Raw genomic sequence first — 11,220 nt, 5'->3', positions numbered from 1 at the left:
CTCTCTCTCTCTCTCTCTCTCTCTCTCTCTCTCTCTCTCTTTCTTTCATTTTTCAAGACAGTTTCTCTGTAGTTTTGGGACCTGTCCTGGAACTAGTTCTTGTAGACCAGGCTGGCCTCAAACTCACAGAGATCCACCTTCCTCTGCCTCCCAAGTGATAGGATCTGCTCGATTCCTGTGATTTTTTTTTCTTAAAAGTAGGAGATGGAGGAGGATGGGAAGTGGGAACTTCTGTTAAACAGTCTGCCGGAGACTGCCTTGTTGACAGCAACCCTGTGAGAACTACAAAGTGAAGTCATGACACAGCATGAGCATTGTTCAATCACTGCAGCCAACCACGGCTGCAGGCACAGAGCCTCAATGCACTCTATCTTTGAAGGGAAATAATTCAAAATTATAACCATGAGAGAAGATGAAGAGGCAGGAAGAGTACTGGCTCTATACAATAACTATCAGTGTGGTTTCTGAAACTGCCGAGAAAAGCAAGACAGATGTTAATTGGAATATGGAGTTCTATCTCATGGCAATTATCTTGTGCCATCAGGAATGAGCTAACTCATAAACACTTCAAATTTGCATGTTTTGAACTTGTAAATGGGTTTTTAAATATATAACCATTACTTTAAATGGCTATATAAGAAATTACCAAGAAAGGAGGAAACAACAGATCACTAAAGGGCATATTACAAATCATAGAAATAAACCACATGCTCACTTAAATAAAACTAAACTTCCTCAGTTAGGAAGAAACTCACCAAATGTGCTCATTTCTAGACTAACCACATAGAAGGAAAAATTTCTATCCATCATGCCCTGTGTTTTTATTAGTTGAAAGATACTTTAATTTCTGCTTCTATCTCTTGGTTGTTGAGTCAACTTATTTACCTCACTATGATTCAACTTTGTTAGGTTGTGTGTATACATAAATTCAAGTTTAATCAAATATAGATTTTTAAAGTAGGTCCTTTTTTGTCTAGTCATAGCCATTAATGTTTATACCAAAGATATAAGGAAGAAAATTTTTACAAGGTTTTGTAGACAAATATGTTCATTTTTTACTCTTAAGGGATAGTTTAGCAAGGTATAAAATTATAAAGTAGCTCTTTCCTTATCACCTTGAATATTCTTTCCTGGCATCTGTTTGTCAACTGGTGATATTATTATCCAGGTCCTGGTTTGACAAACATACTGTTGATGTGTCATGCCTAGAAGATACTATCCACAGCATGCAGCCTGGTCCTCCATCTCTTAAAGTCTTTCTGTCTCCTTTTCTGTGATGATCTTCAAGCCTTAAGTTTAGGGCTTTTATTGTAGAGGTACCAACTGGGGCTATCTAATCTCTCATTATGTTCAGTTTTGGATTTCTGTAATGACCTCTGCTGCAAAAACAGAAGCTGCTTTGATGCAGGTTTAGAGCTAGACTTATCTGTGGCTATAAGAATAAGTTATTAGAATACAATCTGTTGGAGGAGGGCCCGCTTGTTCATCCCAGTCACTTGACTAGCTTAGCCCTGAAATAACCACACAGAAACTGTATTAATTAAATCACTGCTTGGCCCATTAGCTCTAGCTTCTTATTGGCTTAGTCTTATATCTGAATTTAACCCATCTCCATTAAGCTGTGAATCACCACGAGTTCATGGCCTACCAGCAAAGTTTCAGCATGTCTATCTCTGTTGGCCCCATGACATCCCACTCTCTGCCTTTCTTCTCCCGGTATTCAATTCAGTTTTCCCTGCCTACCTAAGTTTTGCCCTATCAACAAGTCAAGGCAGTTTCTTTATTCATTAATGCTAATTACAGCAATAGAGGGGACCCCCATGCAATCAGAAATTATATTTATCTAGGAAACTAGCAATAGTGGTTTCTCCTTTAGGCCCTATAACCTCTGTACTAGAATACAGTACCAGAAATTAATTTCCTTCTATTGAGTGGCCTTAATATGTCTGGAAACCTGTCAGACCATGTACAGAACAGGCAGGAGACAACACAAGAGTAGGCTAACATTAGTTGAAAGTCATGCATACCTGTTTTCCTCTAATTAAATCTAAGTTACATATCAGTATCTCAAAGATAGACTTGGGGAGTGAAAAGCCTTCTTTATTTGTTTCTTTTCCAATATAGCTACTTCGAATAAATCTTTATCTTTTTTCCACTAGTACTTATCTCTTTAATTGATTCAATAAATTCATGTGGCCAAATTGCTCAAATCCATCTCTTAGAACTTATAGGTCTACCCTCTGAGCCTAACAACTATGACAATAGTGTCAGTGATTAAACAAAGAACCATCTACATTCTAGGTAAATGTTCTACCACTGAGTAAGCCTTACTGTTCCATAAGTTGCCATGGGTCTGAGACACTCTTGATTTCATTTTGTTTTTATATTGTTTGCCATTGCTCAAATTAATTCTACTTCATGGAATTGGTTTAAGGACTTTGTTCGTTATAATAATCTACAAGTAAATTCTGCTTAACAGAATTGGTTTAAGGAGTTTGTTCAGTATAATACTCAACTTTCTGGACAATTGTGTCCTTCTACTATTTTTTTTTTTGCTTTCTTTTTTTGTTCACTTATTTCAGGACAGAGTTTCTCAGTGTAACTGCTCTGGCCATCCTAGAGCTCACTCTGTAGATAGACCTGGCTGCTTTTGAACCCAGAGATTCACCAGCCTCTACCTCCTAAGTGCTGGGACTAAATGCATGGGCCTTGACTAGCCCTGACCACTTTTTTGTTTTTGAATAAATATGGTGTGACCCTAACTGAGCATGATAAGGAGTTTGTCTTCCTACATGAATATGACTAGGTTTCCCTAATTAAAACACTTTGCTCTCTTAGTTCTGAGAGATCCTGATCTGAGAATTATCAGAATTGACTCCTTTTTTCCTGAAAATATTAAATATTTCTTCATACTTTTATTTCCAAGTTGTGCTTATTGACTTTGTACTAACCAAGGGGAAAAGCCTTTACATTCAGTCAAAGATTATTAAAATGAAAAAATTAGTTAACTACACCTTGAAGTAAAATGTCTCTAAGAAATCAATAATAAATATTAAAATGAGGAAACACAAGTTCCGAGATACAAACATACATGTTTGATGTAATAGATGCATAAGATATCCTATGTTCAAGAAATAAAGCAAGCCTATTTCAATAAAATCATTACAATAATTACCAAAATTGATTATATACAAAGGAATAAAACAAATTTTCAAAGTCAATACTACATGAGCTCATTTCTTATCATAGTGACAATAAAATTAAAATTAGCATTGAAAACAACAAAAGTTGAAATTTAAAAACTAAAAAAATACATACATGTAATTTATTTTTAATGATGAAACATTGATAGTTCTAAAAAATAAATTTGAAATGTATAATTTAAATAGTAAATATATAAATTTAAGGTGCAAATTATATTTATTAAAAGAAGAGGCTGGACAGATAGTTCAGTGGTTAAGAGTACTTGCTGCTCTTTCAGAAGACCCAGCTTCAATTTCCAGTACCCACAGGGCAGATCATATTTGTCTGTAGTTCCTGTTTTGGGGAATCCAACACTTTCACACAGACATACATTCAGGCAAAACACCAATGAACATAAACCAAAAATAAATTATTGAAATAAAATGACACACTAAAAGAAAACTTAAATGTTTAACTCAGAGCTTACAATGACCATAGAACATTATTGATATAAAATGATTAAAAATGTAAGATAAATAATTAAAATAAAAACATGGTTGTATATTATATTAGAAAAGACAGTACAATAGTTGGCATCATAGTAATAAGGAGATGGGAGCATATATATAACTAGAAACAAAACTTAGAAAAAAATGAAAATAGAATGCTATGAATAAAGTTTATTTTAATGCATTTTAAAAGATAGAAGAAAGCTTATTATGTAAAATAGAAAATTTGAATAATAAATATTCAGGAAAATGACTTTACCATAAAAAATTTTTAATTAAGAAATTTCAATACATTTTCCAAATCTTTAATAGCTTACTGTCATGTTGTATAAAAGGTTTTGAAACTAGAAGAGAAGCAAGTGTCCCAACTCACTTTATGAAGTTAGCAGAACAATGATACTAATCATAGAAAGGGACTGTAGAAGAAAAGCAATTAACTGAGCACACCTCAGTAACAAACTTAACCATAAAACTCTAAGTGCAGTAAATTAGATTAGTCATACTAGGGAGAAAATGTGGTTTCTGAGTTTAGTGAACTGGATAATAAACAATGTATGGGTTAGACTGACTGATAACTTCAGACATGCACCTAAGTAAGTGCAGCTGAGCAGCTGAGGCTCTCCCCACCAGCCAGCCTCCTACTGAGCATGGTTGATGGGCAGAAGCCCATTCTAAAGTCATCACGGGTTACCTTTTTGCCAATTAAATGTAATTAGGTTATTACTTCCTTAGTAGGTTGATATAAACAGTGAATTAACTAATATTGAATAAATATATATACATATATATAGTCTCTTCAGTTTTGACTATGAGAAAAAGGAACAAATCAAAGAATCAGAGAGTATTTCAACCACAAAGACATTGTCAGTTGTCTCTGTTACAGTCCATGAAGTTATAATACAGGGTCAGCTCAGCTGTAGTTCAAGCAGGAAAGAAAACAGTAATACTGATAACTCTGGAGGAATCTTAACCTTTTTTCCCCTCTGGGATCAAAATCACTAGAAATTGAAGAAGAAAAATTGTCTCCTGGTGAAAATATTCCCTCTTTGTTTTCGCTCAGTCAAATTTACAGAAGAATATATAACAAGTCCCTTTGGGATATTATATCCACTTTCTTGACTCCTGAACATGTTCCCCACAGTGGCTTTTGGTCTTATTATCTGATCTTATTTTATGAATTATACCTCTTGTGGAGCCTTGTGCTACACACACACACACACACACACACACACAGTTGTTTAAAGGAACAACATTAAGCAAGCATGGAGATGATTCAAACTTCCTTTAAATACTATTTAATCTATTTTGATAGCAGTGGGTAGGGATGTTTTGAAGATCTTAAAATTATAATAAACCAAGTGATTGCATTACATTGAAGACATCTTGACTTAGAAGTCAGTGTATTGATTCTTGGATATGGGATCATGGACCCCAGTGAGTGAGGACAACATGAGTACTCTCACATCTTGTCATAAACGTTTCTCCGGGGCAAACCACAGAGAAGAACAGTGGCAGCCCCTTTTTAATGAAAGGGCCAAGCTCCGGTGTGTGTGGTGGTTGTCTTCTCCACCTCTTGCCAAGGTTTCAGCATATGTTAGAGGTGACTGAGCTACCAGGAAAATGAAGTCTTCTCATTTGAGAGAAACTCCATCTCTGAGGATTTGCTCGGAAGGAAAGAATTTCCACACTACCAGCTTCTTCTTTCTCTCACACTTTATCAAATACATCTTCACATCTTCATTTTGAGGAAAGTTCCTTACATAATCTGAACTTTATTTATTATGCAATTTCAGATTGGGTGAAAATCACAACTAAAAAGGTAACTATTAGTGTCGATTCTTTCTAAATCTCTGCTATTAATAGACTTAGCTACCAAGACAATCTGAAAGCTATCAACCCTTTAGACATACCTAATGTGGTAATTTTCTTCAATGCTGCTGCACTTCTTATTAAAATTGTTAGAAAGATTAGCTCTTTGAGATATTTGCTCATAAAGATTTCCATTTCCTCATGAAATTACTGGAGCAATGAGTTAATAGCACAAAACAAAGGCACCCAGAAGGATTTATTTTTGAATGTGAAACTCCTTTTGTGAGGGGAAGAAGCAGGAGGATTACTGGGTGTTTGTATCTTTCAACGAAAGGGTTATCGGTGCTGCGAGGAGGGTTATCTCATACACCTGTCACCACAGCATGTAGAGGGTTGCAGTGCATGGTCAGCAAATGTCGATGGATTTTTACAGTTTGTGCTTCTGCCAATAATTAACTAGCATTGACTGTACTTTTTATGAGACTCTACAGTCATCATATGAAATTTTAGAAATATTTTACCATGAAGCTAATTTACCAACATACTCTAAACTTTAAGTACAATTGTTTTGAACATGAAAGTAACATTTTATCTTCATTGCTTCCAAAAATTGTAGAAATATTGTATTGAAATAATCACTTTTCCATACCTTGGATTAACTGAATTCTCTAGTTGAATTAGCATCCTACTTCATCTTCTCCAATGATGTAGGAATCTTTCTTGAATAAATGGTCAATGAATCTCTTATGTAAAAGACCAACTGGAATGAATTTTAATTTTAATTTAAAAATCCCCTTTGTGGGAGATGATTCCAATAGACACAAATATAATTCATGGACTTAGATAATATTGGCTCTCAATAATTTCTTGTATTTGGCTTAAAGTAAAACAAAAATGTACTCACTCTTGTTTATTAAACCCTTCAAATATTAAAATATATCTGAGATATATTGAGAAGAACTAAGCTATAAATTTTTTGATATTTTGCTTTAAATGTGAAATTCACATGAATTCTGGACTAAAGAATGGTATAGAGTTAAGCAAACAAACAGTAACAATGGTTTAAAAGTTGCAGTTCAAAGCTTGTGAATTGCTTTCCTCTGTTGAAAGGGTTTTAAACATCTGAACAGTTGCAAAAGACAATACCACTTGGATCATAGAAAAATTTATTTACACAGCAGATTATTTAAATATGAATCTACAGTGAAAACCTAAGCTCTAATCTTTGATTCAGATCAACATTTTCATCTAAAACTTAAAAATATCATTAAATTATCTACATGGCATTTTTATGAATGAAACTGAATAGAATAGGCCAAAATAAAAGCAATTATGACAAGTGAACTGAATGATATTAGGATCCAAGAAAATATATACATTTATATGTGTGCATTTTGAGCATGTACTGCACAGACATTTCTTAAGCAGGATGTTGGGGAGATGACAGAAATTTCTGAATGTGAACAGGAAAGTTTATGTGCATAAAATGAAGCATAGACTGTAGCAGAAGCAAAGATAACTCTGTTCTGACCCCAGGCCATCTGTGTGGACATAGAGGAAAAGACAGTGGTCCCTAACATAAACTTGGCTAGAGTTATAACAAATTTACAATCTCTCTACATCATTTGAGTTTGTACTATGAAGTCATTGCTGTAATACATGCCAGTAAAGATCAAAATTATAACATACTTTGCATGTGTAGAAAAGTTTGATGCTGCCGGGTGGAGGTGGTGCATGCCTTTAATCCCAGCACTCAGGAGGCAGAGGCAGGCGGATCTCTGTGAGTTCGAGGCCAGCCTGGTCTACAAGAGCTAGTTCCAGGACAGGCTCCAAAGCCATAGAGAAACCCTGTCTCGAAAAACAAAAAACAAAAAAAAAAAAAGAAAAGAAAAGTTTGATGCGTCTGTCATTGTCATACATACCCTTCACCCTCATTCCACATGTAAATGACCATACACAGCATACATGGACACACCTGTCTGCTGCAACGGAACCATACATCCACAATCATAATGGGAACTTATTAGCTTTGAACTTGAAAGTAATATTTGCTGGAAAATGTAATACAATATTAGCATTTAGCTTACAGAATGTATGTTTTCTTCTGATTCATTTGGAACATAGAACAATTTTTAGCAGATCAAAGATATCATGAAGGATTTTCTGAACACACTCAACATGATATGCAAAGATCCATTGTTTAAATACCTACCTTGAACATTCACACTGTGTTCAAACTTGGTGAGTTTCCTTGTCTCTTTCACAGGGAAATGGGGAATCAGACTTTGGTTACACAGTTCATTCTTCTAGGATTTCTACTCAACCGAAGGTTGCAGAAGCTCCTCTTGACGCTCTTCTCCCTGTTCTATGCCTTCACCCTGCTTGGGAATGGGACAATTGTGGGGCTTATCTGCCTGGACTCGAGACTCCGTACTCCCATGTACTTCTTCCTGTCTCACTTGGCCATCGTTGACATTGCTTATGCCTGCAACACGGTGCCACAGATGCTGGTGAATCTTCTAGATCCAACCAAACCTATCTCCTTTGCTGGATGCATGACACAGACCTTTCTCTTTTTGACATTTGCACACACAGAATGTCTCCTTTTAGTGGTGATGTCCTATGATAGGTATGTGGCCATCTGCCACCCCCTCAGATACACTGCCATCATGAGTTGGAGAATTTGTATTATCCTGGTGGCAACTTCCTGGATTCTAGGAGTACTCTTGGCCCTGGTACATCTCATATTACTATTACCATTGCCCTTCTGTAAAGCTCAAGAAGTAAATCACTTTTTCTGTGAAATTATAGCTGTTCTCAAACTTGCCTGTTCAGACACCCACATCAATGAGGTCATGGTTTTGGCTGGGGCTGTGTCTGTGCTTGTGGGACCATTTTCTTCCATTGTGGTCTCTTATGCTCATATTCTGTGTGCCATCCTAAAGATCCAGTCACGCCAGGGGCGCCAGAAAGCCTTCTCCACCTGCGCCTCCCATCTCTGTGTTGTCGGACTCTTTTATGGTACAGCCATTGCCATGTACATTGGCCCTCAACATGGGGATGCCAATGAGCAGAAGAAATATCTCTTGCTATTCCATAGCCTTTTCAATCCTATGCTCAATCCACTGATCTATAGTTTGAGGAACAAAGACGTCAAATGTGCTCTGAAGAGGATGCTCACGAAGGAGGATACTTCTCGAGAGCATTAAAGAATAAAGACCATGTAAAGATCTTAGAATTACTTCCATTAAGAATTAGCCAGAACACATAAACTTGTTCAAAAGCTTCCTTTCCATTTTCTCACAGGAGACTTCTTGCACCTGCCAAGAACCTCCCTGTGTTTTATCTTCTCTAGCTTTGAGAATGGAGGAGCACAAGCAACCCAAACATCCACGTGCATGGCAGTGAACAGGCTTTTAATGTGGTTGAAAATGAGCATCAGTCTCACCCAGATACCAATCCTGCGAGCTGAAATAGCAACCAGCCTGAAAGATGTACCCACTGGTACAATAGTGGCACAAAACGCTGATTTGGTCCTGGCAAGAAATGTTGGCTAAGATCTGCTTAAAGATGAACACATGAAAATAGAGTGGGCTGGGAGTGAAGTGGTAGACAAGATGGAAAACTAGGCACTATTTGGGGACCAAATTACTATAAAGAATCAATAGAGGGAAGAACTTTTATTTTGCTGAAGAAGCCTAAAGAATCTGTTTATCTCAGCAAAAGATCACAAGCCAGTAACTCACGTGAGCACTTCACAGAATAAGGTATAAAACATTTTACCACACCTTCTCCCAACCAGTGGGTCTCACCCTCTCTCACACACTGAGCAACTTTGACCTTGACTTCTAGTAGATTGTTTAAATGTTGTTCTTTCTTGGGCTTGATACAAACAGGATATAGGCCCCTCGAAGTCCTCATTGTTTTAATATACCCTCTCAATCACTGTTCTGTTTGTAAGATTTTCCATAGTTTGTGGAGGCAGAGTTTGTTCATCTCTATACACATCACAACATATTGATTATATTTGGGGGAGATACTGGAACTGCCTACAATGTAAGCTGTAATAAACAATTTGTAAATGTTGTTATACACATCTATCAGAAGGTATCCGCGATCACTGTTTTTAGATATACAGCCAAGGAAGTACTGGGTAATGAATGTCCCAGACTTGGATCTTCTTTACTATGAATGTTGGACTGTCTGGCTATGAAATTACTGTCATTTACTCATGAACTGGAATACCCTCACATTGAACAGGAATCGGTAATGCAATAATGAGCTGAGTGTTGCTTCTACCTAGCTAAGTTTGTGGTCTAATAAGGGTGCTACTTTGGTATTAATGCTGAAAGATATATTAGTGGCTCATAAGCTTATCTAAGTTTCTTCTGAGCAGAACAAACAAAAATAAGTCAGGCATTTGTGGCTGATTTCATCTTCTCAATGAACAACAACAAAAATCTGGGGTGCCGGTAAAAATGAAATTTAAGTTATAGAATTGTATGCTGGAGTAATGGGAAATTTAAACATTGAGGTTAACAATATCTTAGCTTCTTTTGATATAATAATAATCCTGGAGAATAAACATGGGCCTTTCATGCAACAGGCAAACACTCCACCACTGAGATAGGCTCCTAGCTATAAGCCTCTTTTTAGTCTAAGTATATTTCCAAAAATATATATTAGATTTGGGTGAGGGTTGAGTATTTTATGCTAACTTTGATATCTCTGAGCCTATTCTAGGACCTGTCTAGTCTTCTGTCATGGAGCATGTAGCTCTGAAGGTATGTTCTTTGATTATACTTTGTCAATATCAACTGCTTCGCTGTTGTGTCAGTCCCACCACACCCCTAAGTGATGTGGTGTACCTCTGTCCTCACACACAAGGTTCTTCTATTCTAATTGCAAGCATAGCAATTTCCTCTGAAGGCACTGCCTTGCTCTTCTGGCATATGCCCTGACAGCTGCCATCTGGGAGCCCATACCAAATTTCCTTCCCCAAAACAAGGAGGAAGTGAGGAGCTTGGAAAGGCCCTTCAAGTGAACCAAAAGCATTCCCGTGTGTTCCTGCTGAATTTATTATGAAATGACTTCCTTTCTTGATGGTCCCACTCCAGAAATATAACTAGGGAATGGAGGAAAACATTTCCCATGCTTTCATGTCTGTTGTTATTATTTGTAACAATACTATGACATTTAAAAGCATGAGAAACCTAACATGTGGATGCACCTAGTGTTGGTGACCATGCTTCAACAAGGATACCAGTTATCAGGGTAGCGGCATGTGGATTAGAAAAACAAGTAAAGAGTGCAAAGATACTAGTGAAATAATAAGCATAGGATAGTATCAGGAAGGAATTTCAATGAATACTAAAATTCACCTGCATTTAATTTTCCATACACTTTTATACCTCAGTACAACAGGGGAAAGAAGACAAAAGACTGCTTTAAAATGATATAAAGAACAATCAGAACTATTTGCTTCAACACTTTATGACATAAAGTCATTATCATTCTGTTTGTTTAAGCAATGAACCTACCCTAGACCAAGTAACCTGAAGGTAGCCACTCCCAAGGTCAAACCTCCCATTACAAAAGAAGAAACTTGCACACCTTTAATCCCAGCACTAGGGAGGCAGAGGCAGGCGGATCTCTGTGAGTTCGAGACCAGCCTGGTCTACAGAGCTAGTTCCAGGACAGGCTCCAAAGCCACAGAGAA

The 11,220-nt window shown here is 36.7% G+C and overlaps 1 protein-coding gene across 1 annotated transcript; it reads left to right on the top strand.

Moving 5' to 3' along the window:
• Window positions 1-7,771: 7,771 nt before the first annotated feature.
• Window positions 7,772-8,710, top strand: LOC102000654 (olfactory receptor 13-like). Its single transcript, XM_005363843.1, has one exon. The coding sequence runs from the start codon at window positions 7,772-7,774 to the stop codon at window positions 8,708-8,710; it is 939 nt and encodes a 312-aa protein (XP_005363900.1).
• Window positions 8,711-11,220: the final 2,510 nt, after the last annotated feature.

This window comes from Microtus ochrogaster, linkage group LG12 (genome assembly GCF_000317375.1).
Source record: "Microtus ochrogaster isolate Prairie Vole_2 linkage group LG12, MicOch1.0, whole genome shotgun sequence".
Classification (NCBI taxonomy): Eukaryota; Metazoa; Chordata; class Mammalia; order Rodentia; family Cricetidae; genus Microtus; species Microtus ochrogaster.
The sequence above is the reverse complement of the archived record's forward strand: the minus strand, read 5'-3'. Positions and strand labels throughout refer to the sequence as shown.

Excerpts from the sequence above, each read along its gene's own strand:
- LOC102000654 (XM_005363843.1), top strand. The coding sequence starts at position 7,772 with ATGGGGAATCAGACTTTGGTTACACAGTTCATTCTTCTAGGATTTCTA.